General features: G+C 43.0%; 1 protein-coding gene across 13 annotated transcripts in view; it reads right to left on the reverse strand.

The window, feature by feature from the left end:
• Positions 1-5,181: 5,181 nt before the first annotated feature.
• LOC110504374 (SH3 domain and tetratricopeptide repeat-containing protein 2) overlaps positions 5,182-19,845 on the reverse strand; it is a 37,895-nt gene continuing 23,231 nt past the window's right edge. For 4 of the 13 annotated variants that reach the window (XM_036969768.2, XM_036969770.2, XM_090220148.1 and 1 more), the window contains 10 exons: positions 19,575-19,806; positions 19,099-19,425; positions 14,113-14,333; positions 13,498-13,664; positions 12,653-12,830; positions 11,756-11,906; positions 10,944-11,066; positions 10,500-10,650; positions 9,733-9,929; positions 5,182-8,641 (listed from right to left, as the gene is read on the reverse strand). In XM_036969768.2, coding sequence (XP_036825663.2) covers positions 7,451-8,641; positions 9,733-9,929; positions 10,500-10,650; positions 10,944-11,066; positions 11,756-11,906; positions 12,653-12,830; positions 13,498-13,664; positions 14,113-14,333; positions 19,099-19,425; positions 19,575-19,806 — 2,938 coding nt within the window. In that variant the 3' untranslated portion in view covers positions 5,182-7,450. The remainder of the gene's footprint in view (positions 8,642-9,732; positions 9,930-10,499; positions 10,651-10,943; positions 11,067-11,755; positions 11,907-12,652; positions 12,831-13,497; positions 13,665-14,112; positions 14,334-19,098; positions 19,426-19,574; positions 19,807-19,845) is intronic. The other 9 variants (XR_016491783.1, XR_016491777.1, XR_016491784.1 and 6 more) reach the window with 6 other exon arrangements.

The raw sequence follows: 19,845 nt of genomic DNA on the forward strand, positions 1-19,845 counted from the left end.
GCATTCCATCTGGATAACATGGCTGCTCTGCAGACTGAAGGAGTTGTGCGTTCCACCTCGCCAACATAGCTGTTCTGCAGTGTCATGACGTTGCCCTCTTTGGGTACAGCGAGCACCTCTTTGGGCATAGCGAGCACCATCCCCCCTCTCTCTATACTCCCTACGCCAGGCTCTGTTAGGCAGGTCATAAATTCTCCTCATGGCCAGAGTATAAGAGAAGTGAGTTTACATAGAGAGAACAAAGGAATTTCTTCCCCCTCACATAACTCGAGAACTGAACAGTATTCATGTTCTGGAGAATGTATAAAAGGTTGGTGAAGTAGCTAGCTACGAACTGGTCCGTTTGGTACAATTTTGTGAAACCCATGAGAGACAGTACAGGGACATTACCATAACCCTGTTTATACAAGAGTCTCAGTTGTGAGGCTTGCATTTAATTGTGATATAAAATGAATGAGTAGAGATGAAACTATTGGTGAAATGATGTGATGCTATGTAATGATGTTAATGTGAGAGAACTGTATTTCTGTTTAAAGTTTCACTAAGTCAATGGCACGCCCCCAGGAGCACAGACATGACCTGGCGTCATGGGACAGCCCTTTTCTATGTTACGAATAAAACTTACAACTTGGGAATTTGAGTAGAGACCATGCATTTCTCTAGCTGAATTCTTAACCTCGTGGATAAACTCTTAGACTATCGATACCGACAGAATAAGAACAAGTCTTTGATATTAATTACTAGTCTGGAGCTAGGAATTCGGTATCATTGAACGCGAAGACCGACAACCGCCGAAACATCTACTCTATAACGACATGAATGAATGTTACTCTGAACTGTCCATCCTAACCACAGCAGAGAGAGAGAGAGGACGGACAAACTCTCCAACAGAAACAAACTTTCCAACAGAGATCAGGACGACACACTGAGCGTAAATATATATATTGATTGCAATTATTCCGGAATGAGTGAGCATTCATGTGCAAAGGATTAGCATTTGAATTGGTATAATTATCAACTTTGTGGTGTCTCATCTCAATCCACCCCCACGTCCCTTTTGTCTGTTTATGCATTTCTGTGATTTATTTAGTTAGTAAATAAGTGATTTAAGACAATTGATGTATGGATGACTCATAGTGAAGACTGGGTTCGTGCAGATAACCAGCAATTTACGACGCTTGGAATGAGACTAACGTGAGGTAAAGAATAATAAATTAATTGGAAGACTAATTGATCAGATATTAAAATATCTGAAAGTTATATTAGGAAAATTATAACCTTGTAATCTGAATATTTTCCTTGGTGCCCCGACTTCCTAGTTAATTACAGTTACATGATTAAGTTAGATTAATCACGTAATAATAATTACCGAGAACTTTTGATAAAGATGAATCTTCAGTATAATGATGTGAAAGACACGACAGCAGAATGAAGGAGTGCTGCGTTCCACCTGGCCAACTTGCCACCATCCAGCAGCGTCTTTTACGCATCACAACCTAGCATCTCCACAATAAGAGTGGAAGCCTTTTCTGTTTACATAGTTGAACTTGTTTGGGGACCGTGCTTTTATGGTGATGTGGGTGCCATCTATCCATTCATATTTGGGAACCCATTGATGTCTAATACAGTATGTCATCCATTATTAACTTGTCTTAATACAGTATGTCATCCATTAATAACTAGTGTTATACAATATGTCATCCATTATTAACTAGTCTTAGTACAGTATGTAATCCATCAATAACTAGTTGTAATACAGTATGTCATCCATTAATAACTAGTCGTAATACAGTATTTCATCCATTAATAACTAGTGTTATACAGTATGTCATCCATGAATAACTATTATTAACTAGTCTAATACAGTATGTCATCCATTATTAACTAGTCTAATACAGTATGTCATCCATGAATAACTAGTGTTAATACAGTATGCCATCCATTAATAACTAGTGTTATACAGTATGTCATCCATTAATAACTAGTCTAATACAGTATGTCATCCATTAATAACTAGTCTAATACAGTATGTCACCCATTAATAACTAGTCTAATACAGTATGTCATCCATTAATAACTAGTCTAATACAGTATGTCATCCATTAATAACTAGTGTTATACAGTATGTCATCCATTAATAACTAGTCTAATACAGTATGTCATCCATTAATAACTAGTCTAATACAGTATGTCATCCATTAATAACTAGTCTAATACAGTATGTCATCCATTAATAACTAGTCTAATACAGAATGTCACCCATTAATAACTAGTCTAATACAGTATGTCATCCATTAATAACTAGTCTAATACAGTTTGTCACCCATTAATAACTAGTCTAATACATAATGTCATCCAATTAATAACTAATCTAATACAGAATGTCATCCATTAATAACTAGTAGAAAACAGCATGTCATCCATTAATAACTAGTCTAATACGGCATGTCATCCATTAATAACTAGTCTAATACAGTACGTCATCCATTAATAACTAGTCTAATACAGTATGTCATCCATTAATAACTAGTCTAATACAGTATGTCATCCATTAATAACTAGTCTAATACAGAATGTCATCCATTAATAACTAGTCTAATACAGAATGTCATCCATTAATAACTAGTCTAATACAGTATGTCATCCATTAATAACTAGTCTAATACAGTATGTCATCCATTAATAACTAGTCTAATACAGAATTTCATCCATTAATAACTAGTCTAATACAGTATGCCATCCATGAATAACTAGTGTTAATACAGTATGTCATCCATTAATAACTAGTGTTATACAGTATGTCATCCATTAATAGCTAGTCTAATACAGTATGTCATCCATTAATAACTAGTCTAATACAGTATGTCATCCATTAATAACTAGTCTAATAGAGTTTGTCATCCATTAACAACTATTATTAACTAGTCCAGTACAGTATGTCATCCATTAATAACTAGTCTAATACAGAATGTCATCCATTAATAACTAGTCTTATACAGTATGTCATCCATTAATAACTAATCTAATACATAATGTCATCCATTAATAACTAGTCTAATACAGTATGTCATCCATTAATAACTAGTCTTATACAGTATGTCATCCATTAATAACTAGTCTTATACAGAATGTCATCCATTAATAACTAATCTAATACAGAATGTCATCCATTAATAACTAGTCTAATACAGTATGTCACCCATTAATAACTAGTCACCCATTAATAACTAGTCTAATACAGAATGTCACCCATTAATAACTAGTCTAATACAGTATGTCACCCATTAATAACTAGTCTAATACAGTATGTCACCCATTAATAACTAGTCTAATACAGAATGACCAAGTGGAAAATAAAGTGTTCCTGAACTGTCCACATCTAAAATTAGTAACAAAATCAAGCCAATTATGATTGTTAATCTAAAATGTTTACATTAAATTATAGTGTAATTTGTGTACTGTACTGAACTGAACTATACTCTACCCAAGTTTACTGTTCTCGAGTTCCTTACGATTCACTGGGTCTACATTCTTACAATACATCTTTTTTATTACTTTCCAACCTTGCTAATTTCCATTTTCCTGATAGGTCAAGATTTCAATGTGGGCGGGTGTAGAGAACCTAGACCCAGCTGTGTGGTACAGTATCTAACTCATTGACACGGTAACAACTGGAGATCAACTGATCTGCTGGTTTATTCTTGTGTGTTTTTGAAGCAAGCAAGTTTGTTTTAACACACTGGTGCATGTGATCTCCCGGTAGTATTGTTTTAACACACTGGTGCATGTAATCTCCCGGTAGTATTGTTTTAACACACTGGTGCATGTAATCTCCCGGTAGTATTGTTTTAACACACTGGTGCATGTAATCTCCCGGTAGTATTGTTTTAACACACTGGTGCATGTAATCTCCCGGTAGTATTGTTTTAACACACTGGTGCATGTAATCTCCCGGTAGTATTGTTTTAACACACTGGTGCATGTAATCTCCCGGTAGTATTGTTTTAACACACTGGTGCATGTAATCTCCCGGTAGTATTGTTTTAACACACTGGTGCATGTAATCTCCCAGTAGTATTGTTTTAACACACTGGTGCATGTAATCTCCCAGTAGTATTGTTTTAACACACTGGTGCATGTAATCTCCCGGTAGTATTGTTTTAACACACTGGTGCATGTAATCTCCCGGTAGTATTGTTTTAACACACTGGTGCATGTAATCTCCCGGTAGTATTGTTTTAACACACTGGTGCATGTAATCTCCCAGTAGTATTGTTTTAACACACTGGTGCATGTGATCTCCCGGTAGTATTGTTTTAACACACTGGTGCAAGTAATCTCCCAGTAGTATTGTTTTAACACACTGGTGCATGTAATCTCCCGGTAGTATTGTTTTAACACACTGGTGCATGTCATCTCCCGTTACTATTGTTTTAACACACTGGTGCAAGTAATCTCCCAGTAGTATTGTTTTAACACACTGGTGCATGTAATCTCCCGGTAGTATTGTTTTAACACACTGGTGCATGTGATCTCCCGGTAGTGTTGTTTTAACACACTGGTGCATGTCATCTCCCGTTACTATTGTTTTAACACACTGGTGCATGTAATCTCCCGGTAGTATTGTTTTAACACACTGGTGCATGTCATCTCCCGTTACTATTGTTTTAAGGAATCCCGGTGCTGTCCGTTAAGTCCGCCTGTTGGTTGTAAATGATCCATTGGTTTTTAGATTTCAAATGTCCAAATGATCCATTGGTTTTAGATTTCAAATGTCCAAATGATCCATTGGTTTTAGATTTCAAATGTCCAAATGATCCATTGGTTTTAGATTTAAAATGTCTAAATGATCGCTGCCGGCCTACTCTCCACCACCGTGGATAGTTTGTGGACTTATAAGAGGAGCACTATCCAGCAGGTGTGACCAAACAGTATTTGGAATGTTCCATAAAAAAAATGGAGGATATTTTCCTAATATCTTTATTCATTTAATATTTCTGTGACAATATGGGCTGATATGCTGAAGTGTACTCTGTATTGGCCAGTGAAACACAAACTATTTGGAAATATTGAATAGATGAAATGATCTGTTTGTTATTTTGAGTTTATACAGTATGTTAGTGTTCGTTGCCAAATCCTTACAACTGAATAATATAAAACAAACACTAAGCTCAAGTCATACATAACTTTAATTCAGTTATAAAAACTACATATTTACACAGCTTGATAAACCTCTGTAATATACAGAGCATGTAAACTACAGAAAAGTTACGCATTCATAATTACATACAGACATAATATTAATGTTAAAAAAACACACTGTCATTGCTACAGTAGACCATAGTAAAGATGGCCGACATCTTTGTCTGTGTGATGTCTGTAGGACTGATACTATCTTTATGGAGAGTGTCTGTGAGGGTGTGAACAGATCTATCATCATCCTGCTCAGTCTGTGGCTGAACAGCGTCTGTCTGTCTTTCTAACGTTACTGTTTGCACAATCAACATCAACAACATGTCCGTGTCTGTAGGGCTGTCTTTGTGGGTTACCTTTGTGTCTGTCTTTGAAAGGAGTCTATGTCTGTATCTGTGTCTGTGTGACTGCTGTCTGTAGGGCTGTCTTTGTGGGTTACCTTTGTGTCTGTCTTTGAAAGGAGTCTATGTCTGTATCTGTGTCTGTGTGACTGCTGTCTGTAGGGCTGTCTTTGTGGGTTACCTCTGTGTCTGTCTTTGAGAGGAGTCTATGTCTGTATCTGTGTCTGTGTGACTGCTGTCTGTAGGGCTGTCTTTGTGGGTTACCTATGTGTCTGTCTTTGAGAGGAGTCTATGTATGTATCTGTGTCTGTGTGACTGCTGTCTGTAGGGCTGTCTTTGTGAGTTACCTCTGTGTCTGTCTGAGAGGAGTCTATGTCTGTATCTGTGTCTGTGTAACTGCTGTCTGTAGGGCTGTCTTTGTGGGTTACCTCTGTGTCTGTCTTTGAGAGGAGTCTATGTCTGTATCTGTGTCTGTGTGACTGCTGTCTGTAGGGCTGTCTTTGTGGGTTACCTATGTGTCTGTCTTTGAGAGAAGTCTATGTCTGTATCTGTGTATGTGTGACTGCTGTCTGTAGGGCTGTCTTTGTGGGTTACCTCTGTGTCTGTCTTTGAGAGGAGTCTATGTCTGTATCTGTGTCTGTGTGACTGCTGTCTGTAGGGCTGTCTTTGTGGGTTACCTCTGTGTCTGTCTTTGAAAAGAGTCTATGTCTGTATCTGTGTCTGTGTGACAGCTGTCTGTAGGGCTGTCTTTGTGGGTTACCTCTGTGTCTGTCTTTGAGAGGAGTCTATGTCTGTATCTGTGTCTGTGTGACTGCTGTCTGTAGGGCTGTCTTTGTGGGTTACCTCTGTGTCTGTCTTTGAGAGGAGTCTATGTCTGTATCTGTGTCTGTGTGACTGCTGTCTGTAGGGCTGTCTTTGTGGGTTACCTATGTGTCTGTCTTTGAGAGAAGTCTATGTCTGTATCTGTGTATGTGTGACTGCTGTCTGTAGGGCTGTCTTTGTGGGTTACCTCTGTGTCTGTCTTTGAGAGGAGTCTATGTCTGTATCTGTGTATGTGTGACTGCTGTCTGTAGGGCTGTCTTTGTGGGTTATCTCTGTGTCTGTCTTTGAGAGGAGTCTATGTATGTATCTGTGTCTGTGTGACTGCTGTCTGTAGGGCTGTCTTTGTGAGTTACCTCTGTGTCTGTCTGAGAGGAGTCTATGTCTGTATCTGTGTCTGTGTAACTGCTGTCTGTAGGGCTGTCTTTGTGGGTTACCTCTGTGTCTGTCTTTGAGAGGAGTCTATGTCTGTATCTGTGTCTGTGTGACTGCTGTCTGTAGGGCTGTCTTTGTGGGTTACCTATGTGTCTGTCTTTGAGAGAAGTCTATGTCTGTATCTGTGTATGTGTGACTGCTGTCTGTAGGGCTGTCTTTGTGGGTTACCTCTGTGTCTGTCTTTGAGAGGAGTCTATGTCTGTATCTGTGTCTGTGTGACTGCTGTCTGTAGGGCTGTCTTTGTGGGTTACCTCTGTGTCTGTCTTTGAAAGGAGTCTATGTCTGTATCTGTGTCTGTGTGACAGCTGTCTGTAGGGCTGTCTTTGTGGGTTACCTCTGTGTCTGTCTTTGAGAGGAGTCTATGTCTGTATCTGTGTCTGTGTGACTGCTGTCTGTAGGGCTGTCTTTGTGAGTTACCTCTGTGTCTGTCTTTGAGAGGAGTCTATGTCTGTATCTGTGTATGTGTGACTGCTGTCTGTAGGGCTGTCTTTGTGGGTTATCTCTGTGTCTGTCTTTGAGAGGAGTCTATGTCTGTATCTGTGTATGCGTGACTGCTGTCTGTAGGGCTGTCTTTGTGGGTTACCTCTGTGTCTGTCTTTGAGAGCAGTCTATGTCTGTATCTGTGTTAGTGTGACTGCTGTCTGTAGGGCTGTCTTTGTGGGTTACCTCTGTGTCTGTCTTTGAAAGGAGTCTATGTCTGTATCTGTGTCTGTGTGACTGCTGTCTGTAGGGCTGTCTTTGTAGGGTGTGTCTGTATCTGTGTCTGTGGCCGTTGAGTCGCTATGTTTGATGCATGTTTCTGTTGGCATAGTCTCAGTGTTGTTAGGGTCACAAGGTATTCGGTCTACACTGCCAGTGTCCTCTGTTATTGTAGTGTCTACAAATGCACTGCTTGTTGTTGTATAGTCATTCTGTGTGTGTTCAACGTCTGCTTGACAAGGGCTTGTGTCTGTAGTGTCAGTGTCTTGGTCTATGTGAGTAGCCCATGGGAGGATCTTGTCTGGATTTGAGTTACTGGTGTCTCTGTCTATTTTAAACACATCAGAATCGGCTTCATGGTTATCTGCACTGGTGTGACTGCTGTCCTTACAGTTAGCATCTTTGGAATTTGCTTCTGCAACGATAGAGTCACCACATCCAGTCTCAGTCTCTGCTTCTCTCTTTTTGGTAACTGGATGCTGTTTCTCTGTAGTGTCTGGGTGTCCTATCTCTGTCTCTCCCCTCTCCGTGTCTCCAAGTCCTGTGTGTTGTCCCTCTGTGTCTCCCCTCTCCATGTCTCCAAGTCCTGTGTGTTGTCCCTCTGTGTCTCTCCCCTCCATGTCCTGTAGTCCAGCAGGCTCCAAACTCAGGCTCTGTGCACTGTCCATGTCAATAGCCTCTTTGGGGATAGCATCTGCATGCTCACTGCATCCAGTCTCTGGCTCGGTCTCCTCCATGACTGTGTTTCTCGTCTCCAGGTCTGTATCACATGTTACTACTCCTCTCCCCTCCGTCTCTTCTCTTCCCTCCGTCTCTGTCTCTCCTCTCCCCTCCATCTCTCCTCTGCCCTCCGTCTCTTCTCTTCCCTCTGTCTCTTCTCTTCCCTCTGTCTCTGTCTCTCCTTTGCCCTCCATCTCTCCTCTCCACTCCTCTGTCTCTCCTTCCCTCCCATCTATCTCTTCCAGCCCAGAGAGTTCCCTCCTCAGGCTCTGTGCTCTTTCCCTGTAAGCCTGGCAGAGCAGTGGGTCTGGCATATGGTTGGCATGGATCTCTGCCAGCTTCATGTAGACCACATACAGCGCCTGCGGGTTGGCACGGTCCTCCAGGGCTGCAGCTAGAGCCAGCTGGAAGTAGCCCACCGAGTCATAGGCATCCTGGGGAGAAGGAGGGTGGGGGAGATGGAGGAGAGGAGGGAGGGGGGGTGGAGATATGGGGGGAGAGGAGGAGGACAGAGGTGTTGGGAATAATTGGCCTTTTAGGTAATGTATTCATTAATAGCTTTAAAGGGTTTGTTACTATCTATCAGTGGTGTAAAGTACTCAAGTAAAAATACTTTAAAGTACTACTTTAGTCGTTTTCTGGAATCTGTACTTTTTACTCCATACATTTTCCCTGACACCCAAAAGTACTCGTTATATTTTGAATGCTTAGCTGGACAGGAATATGGTATAATTCAAGTACTTATCAAGAGAACATCCCTGCTTTGTCACGCCCTGATCTGTTTCACCTGTCTTCGTGATTGTCTCCACCCCCTCCAGGTGTCCCTTATATTCCCCAGTGTATTTATCCATGTGTTTCCTGTCTCTCTGTGCCAGTTAGTCTTGTATGTTTCCAAGTCAGCTAGCGGTTTTCCCATTCTCCTGCTTTTTGCATTCTCCTTATTCTAGTCCTCCTGGTTTTGACCCTTGCCTGTTTCTGGACTTTCAGACCATTCTGCCTGCCTTGACCAAGAACGAGCCTGTCTGCCACTCTGTACCTCCTGGACTCTGATCTGGTTTTGACCTTTTTGCCTGTCCACGACCCTTCTCTTGCCTACCCCTTTGGATTAATAAACATTGTAAGACTCCAACCATCTGCCTCCTGTGTCTGCATGTGGTCTCGCCTTGTGCCTTGATATGCTTATCCCTACTGACTCTGATTTGGAGGACTCACTAAACATAAATGCCCCTCCTGACTATCTGTAAATAAAAAAAACAAGAAAATCATTAGAATTTTACTCAAGTAGTATTTTACTGGGTGATTCACTTTTACTTGAGTAATCTTCTGTTAAGGTATCTTTACTTTTACTCCAGAATGACAATTGGGTACTTTTTCCACCACTGCTATCGCTCTCTCCTCGCTCTCTGTCCCCCTCTCTCTCACATGCTGTAGTGATATTCAACTGGAAAGCCTGTACAGGTTAACGAACTACCCGATAGTAAAGACAATCAGTAGTACTTCTGCCCTTCAGAGCCGGGGCCTTCACCTTTAGTTTGTGCAGGGTCAGGTCCCCCAGCCTGCAGTAGAGCTTGGTGTAGTATCTAGCCTCCAGGGGGTGCTGCAGTACAGCAGGGCTGAGAGACAGAGACTTGAGATAGTAGTTCTCTGTCATCTCATACTGCTCCAGACTGTAGTACACTGTAGCCAGACGGTGGTACGCTGCGCGCTCGTTCACACACACACCTGGAGTACAATAACATCGCAGGATGGTTATCTACATGAATGGAATGAACAGATTCAAACCAAGATTAGTAGTCCTGGTTATAGGAAGCAGACCAGTAGCTGGAAGCTAAAGGGTTGTTGCTTCAAATCCCGGTCCAGGTAATATAAGTGCCCCTCCCTCCCTCCCTCCCTCCCTCCCTCCCTCCCTCCCTCCCTCCCTCCCTCCCTCCCTCCCTCCCTCCCTCCCTCCTTCCCCACCTCCCTCCCTACATCCCTCCCTCCTTCCCCACCTCCCTCCCTACATCCCTCCCTTCTTCCCCACCTCCCTCCCTCCTTCCCCACCTCCCTACATCACTCCCTCCTTCCCCACCTCCCTCCCTACATCCCTCCCTCCTTCCCCACCTCCCTCCCTCCCTCCCTCCCTCCCTCCCTCCCTCCCTCCCTCCCTCCCTCCCTCCCTCCCTCCCTCCCTCCCTCCCTCCCTCCCTCCCTCCCTCCTTCCCCACCTCCCTCCCTCCCTCCCTCCATCCCTCCCTCCTTCCCCACCTCCCTCCCTACATCCCTCCCTCCCTCCCTCCCTCCCTACATGACCTGTTTTGGTACTGATCTGTACAGCCAGAATGGCGTACTGTAGAGCCTCTTCATACTCTTCCTGGGTCATCAGTAGTTCAGTCAGTTTACTCAGCAGTCTGAACTCTGAGTGGACGTCATGGATGCTCCGAGCAAACGGGAGACTGCCGTCCTAAAACAAGAGCAGAGAGCCACCGGTGTTATAATGTGTTGCTTTTAACAGGCTCAGGCCATGGTATAAAGCCTGTTATAAATGTGTGTAAAATGGCACACTAGTCCAATTCAAATCTTATGTGTCACTCATTTTCCAATTGAATTGAAACTATTATACAGTAACTTTGAAATACATGTTACCAATAAGTCATAACAATCTATAATCTCATGGAGGAGATGGACCCTCCCAAACCTAATTTCCTCCTCTGGTGATCAATAAAGTTCAATTCAATAACATCCCCTCATCCACACCCTGTAGAAGGGCAGTGACGCCAGTCTGTTCCTGTGGCCTTTGAAGAAGATATCTCCTGCCTCCTCGTAGATACTCATGGTGAAGCGAGGGTCATTCATCCTCAGGGCTGTCTTCACCGCTGCCTGCAAGTCAATCAGAATCAATCCATAATCAATACACCACCATATTAATCCAATGCTCTGAGGGAACATCTCGTATGGTATTTACATTTTGGAAAATGCCAAAGTACCAGTACTCTAACATGTGGCATATACTTCATTAAACTCGTTGTTTGGCATTTGGATCATGCAAGGCAGGATGTTGTAAACAAGGTTTATAGAGAGACAGATATTGTGACATCATATGATAAAACGTGCTATGAAGATGATAAAATCCAGTGTGATTATAGGTCAGGTATGGGGAGAAGATGGTGATCACTGTGGTTGTTGACTGATAAGAGTCCATAATGTTCATGTTCATGCAGACACACATAGAGAGACTAATTTACTTCCCTCTTTATCTCCTCTTCTATCTTTCACTCTCCTCTTTGCCTTCTCTACTTCTTCTCCTCCGTCTCTCCCCCTCTCTCATGGTGGTACAGGTGAACCAGTTAATCTTTGTGGATGAGGTAATAGATCTCTCTCTGTCCCTTTCTCTCTTCTCACTTTCTCTCTTCCCCCTTTCTCTATTCTCCCTTTCTCTCTTCCCCCTTTCTCTATTCTCCCTTTCTCTATTCTCCCTTTCTCTATTCCCCCTTTCTCTATTCCCCCTTTCTCTATTCTCCCTTTCTCTATTCCCCCTTTCTCTATTCCCCCTTTCTCTCTGGACTCACCTGTAGGTACATGTCCGCCAGTTCGTCTTCATGGATGAGGTAGTAGATGCGTCCCACCTGAAGCCACGTCTCTGACTCTTCCTCTCTCTTCCCCAAGTCAATGGAGATACGCAGACTCTGCTTACTGTAGTCCAGAGACTTCCTTGATGATCTGTTTGAAATGAATAACTTTATTAATCCTCAGACTCTGCTTACTGTAGTCCAGAGACTTCCTCGATGATCTGTTTGAAATGAATAACTTTATTAATCCTCAGACTCTGCTTAGTGTAGTCCAGTGACTTCCTCGAAGACCTGAGAATAGCAAAACAGTAATTCACTCCAAATCAGTTATTGATAGGGAGAGAGAGGGAGATAGAGACACAGCGTGAAAGACAGAGAGAGAGATCAGAATTTAGACAGATATATAAACCTACTTCTCAGTATTGAGGGAGAGGTAGAGACAGACAGACAGATATATAAACCTACTTCTCAGTATTAAGGGAGAGGTAGAGACAGACAGGTATATAAACCTACTTCTCAGTTTTGAGGGAGAGGTAGAGACAGACAGATATATAAACCTACTTCTCAGTATTGAGGGAGAGGTAGAGACAGACAGATATATAAACCTACTTCTCAGTATTGAGGGACAGGTAGAGACAGACAGATATATTAACCTACTTCTCAGTATTGAGGGACAGGTAGAGACAGACAGATATATAAACCTACTTCTCAGTATTGAGGGAGAGGTAGAGACAGACAGATATATAAACCTACTTCTCATTATTGAGGGCGAGGTAGAGACAGACAGATATATAAACCTACTTCTCAGTATCGAGGGAGAGGTAGAGACAGACAGAGATATAAACCTACTTCTCAGTATTGAGGGACAGGTAGAGACAGACAGATATATTAACCTACTTCTCAGTATTGAGGGACAGATAGAGGCTACTGAGGATCTCTAGATATTCTCCCTCTAGTCTCTTGTCCTTCAGGTCCCTGGACACAGACACACAGTGCTCATAGTAGAGGATACTCTGTCCATACAGCAGCACGTCGGCATAGTGACGACTCAGGACTTTAGCCACCACCATCTGACCTAGAGAGAGAGAGAGAGGACAGAGGACTGATAGTGGCTACTTTTGATTTACATGCAATAATCGTCATTGGTTGTTGTCTTTCATAGTTTGTTGTTGTGTTGTGGTTGAACTAGCGTTAATGTTAGGTTTTGGATTAGGGTTAGGGTTAGGGTTAGGGTTAGGGTTAGGGTTAGGTTTTGGATTAGGGTTAGGGTTAGGGTTAGGGTTAGGGTTAGGGTTAGGGTTAGGGTTAGGGTTAGGGTTAGGGATAGGGTTAGGGTTAGGGTTAGGGTTAGGGTTAGGGTTAGGGTTAGGGTTAGGGTTAGGGTTAGGGTTAGGGTTAGGTTTTGGATTAGGGTTAGGGTTAGGGTTAGGTTTTGGGTTAGGGTTAGGGTTAGGGTTAGTTTTGACAGTATTATTAAACGTGTCGGTTCCTGGCCTGGAGGGTTAGGGTTAAGGTAACTCACTATGGAGGTTCCTGGCCTGGAGGGTTAGGGTTAAGGTAACTCACTATGGAGGTTCCTGGCCTGGAGGGTTAGGGTTAAGCTAACTCACTATGGAGGTTCCTGGCGTGGAGGGTTAGGGTTAAGGTAACTCACTATGGAGGTTCCTGGCCTGGAGGGTTAGGGTTAAGGTAACTCACTATGGAGGTTCCTGGCGTGGAGGGTTAGGGTTAAGGTAACTCACTATGGAGATTCCTGGCCTGGAGGGATATGAGGAGGCCCATCTCAAAACACAGCCTGACATCCTGGCTCCTCCCCCTGTCCTTGTAGCTCCGCCCCAGCCATAGGTATGTCTGGACGTGCTCCTCGTCAACGGGACTCTCCCAGATCTCCAGGAACAACCACAGAGACCTGAGGGAAATACAGTAGGAAACAGTTCCACTCATTCAACGGTTTACAACCATGTAGATACAGACCAGTCTAACTCAGCAGGTTACAACCATGTAGAGATACAGACCAGTCTAACTCAGCAGGTTACAACCATGTAGATACAGACCAGTCTCACTCAGCAGGTTACAACCATGTAGATACAGACCAGTCTCACTCAGCAGGTTACAACCATGTAGATACAGACCAGTCTCACTCAGCAGGTTACAACCATGTAGATACAGACCAGTCTCACTCATTCAATGGTTTACAACCATGTAGATACAGACACTAACATTCTAACATGAACTGTAAAGAATTAATCATATTTCAAAAGTAACACTCACGGATGTAAGCATCCACCTACTGTTCACACACACACACAACTGACCCACTGCCCCATCCGCCCCAAACACCCTCCCTCCTTGCTGACCTGAATAGGAATCGTTCTGCCAGTGTGGGTGCCCCCACGCCCAGTGCCAGGCAGCCCAGGTTGGCGAGGGCCAGGGCCTGGTTCCTCTGGTTGCCACTCTCCCTGGAGATGGTGAGGGCGTGGTGGAGGTGGCTTCCGGCCTCTGCGATGCGACCCTGTCGCCGCAGACACAGAGCCAGCAGGTTGTGGACCACTCCCCTCTGGGTCGGGCTGTCGGTTCCCTGAAAGAAAGGAGAGGAGATAGAGGTATGATTGATTAATTGATTACAAGAGCTTTACAAGTCCTGTTAAAAACTACTGTAACATGAGCAGGTGGCAAGGCAGAGCTGCTACCTTGTTCCTTACATCTGACCAGTTATTTCAGAGCTAAACAAGTGTGCAGTGGATGAGGACTAGGGGTCAATGTTGACTATGGTAATGATACTCACAATAGTTTAGAGATATCTGTAATGTAGTTAGTTACCTTTAATAGTTACCTGTAGAGAGTAGTTACCTGTAGACACTGTAGTTACCTGTAGAGACTGTAGTTACCAGTAGACACTGTAGTTACCTGTAGAGACTGTAGTTACCTGTAGAGACTGTAGTTACCTGTAGAGACTGTAGTTACCTGTAGACACTGTAGTTATCTGTAGAGACTGTAGTTAACTGAAGAGACCGTAGTTACCTGTAGAGACTGTAGTTACCTGTAGACACTGTAGTTATCTGTAGAGACTGTAGTTACCTGTAGAGACTGTAGTTACCTGTAGACACTGTAGTTATCTGTAGAGACTGTAGTTACCTGTAGACACTGTAGTTACCTGTAGAGACTGTAGTTACCTGTAGAGACTGTAGTTACCAGTAGACACCGTAGTTACCTGTAGAGACTGTAGTTACCTGTAGGGACTGTAGTTTCCTGTAGAGACAGTAGTTACCACTAGACACTGTAGTTACCTGTAGAGACTGTAGTTACCTGTAGACACTGTAGAGACTGTAGTTACCTGTAGAGACTGTAGTTACCAGTAGACACTGTAGTTACCTGTAGAGACTGTAGTTACCTGTAGACACTGTAGACACTGTAGTTATCTGTAGAGACTGTAGTTACCAGTAGACACTGTAGTTACCTGTAGAGACTGTAGTTACCTGTAGACACTGTAGTTATCTGTAGAGACTGTAGTTACCTGTAGACACTGTAGTTACCTGTAGAGACTGTAGTTACCAGTAGACACTGTAGTTACCTGTAGAGACTGTAGTTACCTGTAGGGACTGTAGTTTCCTGTAGAGACAGTAGTTACCACTAGACACTGTAGTTACCTGTAGAGACTGTAGTTACCTGTAGACACTGTAGAGACTGTAGTTACCTGTAGACACTGTAGTTACCTGTAGAGACTGTAGTTCCCAGTAGACACTGTAGTTAAATGTAGAGACTGCAGTTACCCGTAGAGAGTGCATTTACCTGTAGAGACTGTAGTTACCTGTAGAGACTGTAGTTACCTGTAGAGACTGCAGTTAGCTGTAGAGACTGTATTGACCTGTATTGACTGTATTTACCTGTATTGACTGTATTTACCTGTATTGGCTGTATTTACCTGTAGAGACTGCAGTTACCTGTAGAGACTGTAGTTTCCTGTAGAGACTGTAGTTACCTGTAGAGACTGTATTTACCTGTAGAGACTTCAGTTACCTGTAGAGACTGTAGTTACATGTAGAGACCGTAGTTGCATGTAGATACTGTATTTACATGTAGAGGCTGTAGTTACCTGTAGACACTGTAGTTATCTGTAGAGACTGTAGTTACTTGTAGAGACTGTAGTTACCTGTAGAGACTGTAGTTATCTGTAGAGACTGTAGTTACCTGTAGAGACTGTAGTTACAAGTAGAGACTGTAGTTACCTGTAGAGACTGTAGTTACCTGTAGAGGCTGTAGTTACCTGTAGAGACTGTAGTTACCTGTAGAGACTGTAGTTATCTGTAGCGACTGTAGTTATCTGTAGAGAATGTAGTTACCTGTAGAGACTGTAGTTATCTGTAGCGACTGTAGTTATCTGTAGAGACTGTAGTTACCTGTAGAGACTGTAGTTACAAGTAGAGACTGTAGTTACCTGTAGAGACTGTAGTTATCTGTAGAGACTGTAGTTACCTGTAGAGACTGTAGTTACAAGTAGAGACTGTAGTTACCTGTAGAGACTGTAGTTATCTGTAGAGACTGTAGTTACCTGTAGAGACTGTAGTTACAAGTAGAGACTGTAGTTATCTGTAGAGACTGTAGTTACCTGTAGAGACTGTAGTTATCTGTAGAGACTGTAGTTACCTGTAGAGACTGTAGTTACAAGTAGAGACTGTAGTTATCTGTAGAGACTGTAGTTACCTGTAGAGACTGTAGTTACAAGTAGAGACTGTAGTTACCTGTAGAGACTGTAGTTATCTGTAGAGACTGTAGTTACCTGTAGAGACTGTAGTTACAAGTAGAGACTGTAGTTATCTGTAGATACTGTAGTTACCTGTAGAGACTGTAGTTACAAGTAGAGACTGTAGTTACCTGTAGAGACTGTAGTTAGCTGTAGAGACTGTATTGACCTGTATTTACCTGTATTGACTGTATTTACCTGTATTGGCTGTATTTACCTGTAGAGACTGCAGTTACCTGTAGAGACTGTAGTTACCTGTAGAGATTGTAGTTACCGGTAGAGACTGTAGTTACCTGTAGAGACTGCAGTTACCTGTAGAGGCTGCCGTTAGCTGTAGAGACTGTAGTTACCTGAAGAGACCGTAGTTACCTGTAGAGACTGTAGTTACCTGTAGAGACTGTAGTTACCTGTAGAGACTGCAGTTAGCTGTAGAGACTGTAGTTACCTGTAGAGACTGTAGTTACCTGTAGAGACTGCAATTAGCTGTAGAGTGTCGTGGAAGATTCAGAATTTGTTGGTAACATATGTAAGATGTTTTATATTCATCAAATGTGTGTAAGTTACTTCTCATCAGAATGGTATTTTTGTGTAATACTGTGGCGAGGTTGCAGTTATCTGTTCTATGTCAAAACTAAGTTGCATGGGCCGCAGAGAGGGGAGAGGTCAAAGTGTCATCATGTGTAAACATATCTTTTGCTCCACAATGTCTGTGTGCCAGTCAGTGTGTCTGTGTGATCTTGTCCAGGATTGGTTGTATTTAGAATTGGTTGTATCTAAATGACAATTTCATATATGCCTGTTGATATGGAGGATTGGTTTATGGTTCTGAGGTTGAGAGAGGAGAGAGGAGACAAAGCTGAACAATGAATTATGCCGATGCTGTCTTATCCTGTGTATCTTTGCTATAAAGGATCCCATTTTGCCGTTGTGTGGGGACTCTCAACTTTTCATTAGAGATACTAAACTGTTGAAAGTCAAAAGGCTATTGCAATGTGGAAGGGGCTCTCAGAGAATTCATTGAGAGACACTGAGTTACCTGAGAGTCACCGGATTGTGATAGAGCTGATATAATTAAAGATGGACTTTGATAACGAACTCTGACTTGTGTGTGTGGTTTGCTCCCATGATTTGGTAAATAGAGGAAATTTCCACGACAAGAGACTGTAGTTAACTGAAGAGACCGTAGTTACCTGTAGAGACTGTAGTTACCTGTAGAGACTGTAGTTACCCGAAGAGACCGTAGTTACCTGTAGAGACTGTAGTTACCTGTAGAGACTGTAGTTACCTGTAGAGACTGTAGTTACCTGTAGAGACTGCAGTTAGCTGTAGAGACTGTAGTTACCTGTAGAGACCGTAGTTACCTGTAGAGACTGTAGTTACCTGTAGAGACTGTAGTTACCTGTAGACACTGTAGTTAGCTGTGGAGACTGTAGTTACCTGTAGAGACTGTAGTTACCTGTAGAGACTGCAGTTAGCTGTAGAGACTGTAGTTACCTGTAGAGACCGTAGTTACCTGTAGAGACTGTAGTTACCTGTAGAGACTGTAGTTACCTGTAGAGACCGTAGTTACCTGTAGACACTGTAGTTAGCTGTAGAGACTGTAGTTACCTGTAGAGACTGTAGAGACTGTAGTTACCTGTAGAGACCGTAGTTATCTGTAGAGACTGTAGTTACCTGTAGAGACTGTAGTTACCTGTAGAGACTGTAGTTACCTGTAGAGACTGTAGTTACCTGTAGACACTGTAGTTAGCTGTAGAGACTGTAGTTACCTGTAGAGACTGTAGTTACCTGTAGAGACTGTAGTTACCTGTAGACACTGTAGTTAGCTGTAGAGACTGTAGTTACCTGTAGAGACTGCAGTTAGCTGTAGAGACTGTAGTTACCTGTAGAGACTGTAGTTACCTGTAGAGACTGTAGTTACCTGTAGAGACCGTAGTTACCTGTAGACACTGTAGTTAGCTGTAGAGACTGTAGTTACCTGTAGAGACTGTAGAGACTGTAGTTACCTGTAGAGACTGTAGTTACCTGTAGAGACTGTAGTTACCTGTAGAGACCGTAGTTACCTGTAGACACTGTAGTTAGCTGTAGAGACTGTAGTTACCTGTAGAGACTGTAGAGACTGTAGTTACCTGTAGAGACTGTAGTTACCTGTAGAGACTGTAGTTACCTGTAGAGACTGTAGAGACTGTAGTTACCTGTAGAGACTGTAGTTACCTGTAGAGACTGTAGTTACCTGTAGAGACTGTATAGACTGTAGTTACCTGTAGAGACTGTAGTTACCTGTAGAGACTGTAGTTACCTGTAGAGACTGCAGTTACCTGTAGAGACTGTAGTTACCTGTAGAGACTGTAGTTACCTGTAGAGACTGTAGTTACCTGTAGAGACCGTAGTTACCTGTAGACACTGTAGTTAGCTGTAGAGACTGTAGTTACCTGTAGAGACTGTAGAGACTGTAGTTACCTGTAGAGACTGTAGTTACCTGTAGAGACTGTAGTTACCTGTAGAGACTGTAGTTACCTGTAGAGACTGTAGTTACCTGTAGAGACTGTAGAGACTGTAGTTACCTGTAGAGACTGTAGTTACCTGTAGAGACTGTAGTTACCTGTAGAGACTGCAGTAGTGGCTGCAGGGTGTGCTGTCCCCTCTCAGGCTCTCCCGTCAGGACTAACAACCATCCCAGCAGTACTGAAGCCTCGAACCCCTCCTCCTCGTTGATACCTCCCCCCGTCTGTACAGCCTGCTGGGCACAGGGCAGGGCCTTCACCAGGGCGCCGTGTTGCTGGTACACACAGGCCAAGCCCAGACACAGGTCCCTCTGGGTCTTAAGGTCCTCACCCCGCTCCGCAATGGCCAGAGCCTGCTGAAGATACACCACGATCTGGGCGGGGAGAAGAGACGTCCCTTCTTTCCATCGCGGATTCAGACGCACCTATGGAAAATGTACATGTTAAACATTTAAAGAACGATATGTTATTTTGAATTTTTTGGTTTGTGTGTCAGATATTTCCAATGTGTCTGTTGTATACTTTGTATCAATATGTCAATATGTGATGGCCTAACAAACAAACCGTAGCCTACCGAGTTCCTGCTGAACAATTCTATCCTGTGGAAGGCGTCCTGTAGTGAGTGCTCCTGTCCAGAGTCAAGGCTGAGTGATGCCAGGGCCAGGTAGGGCATGTATTTACGGTGGTAGAGCCGGGACAGGAGCCAGTTGAGGTCCAGGGGGGCGATGGGGCGCCCCTCCTCAGCAGACAGGGTAACGGTGAGGAACTGGAGGCGCTCCACGAAGGGCAGGGCGTCATCTATCTTTCTATATTAATAATCGTACAAATAATAACTATATATTTGA

This window comes from Oncorhynchus mykiss, chromosome 25 (genome assembly GCF_057628025.1).
Source record: "Oncorhynchus mykiss isolate SJ-2025 chromosome 25, ASM5762802v1, whole genome shotgun sequence".
Classification (NCBI taxonomy): domain Eukaryota; kingdom Metazoa; phylum Chordata; class Actinopteri; order Salmoniformes; family Salmonidae; genus Oncorhynchus; species Oncorhynchus mykiss.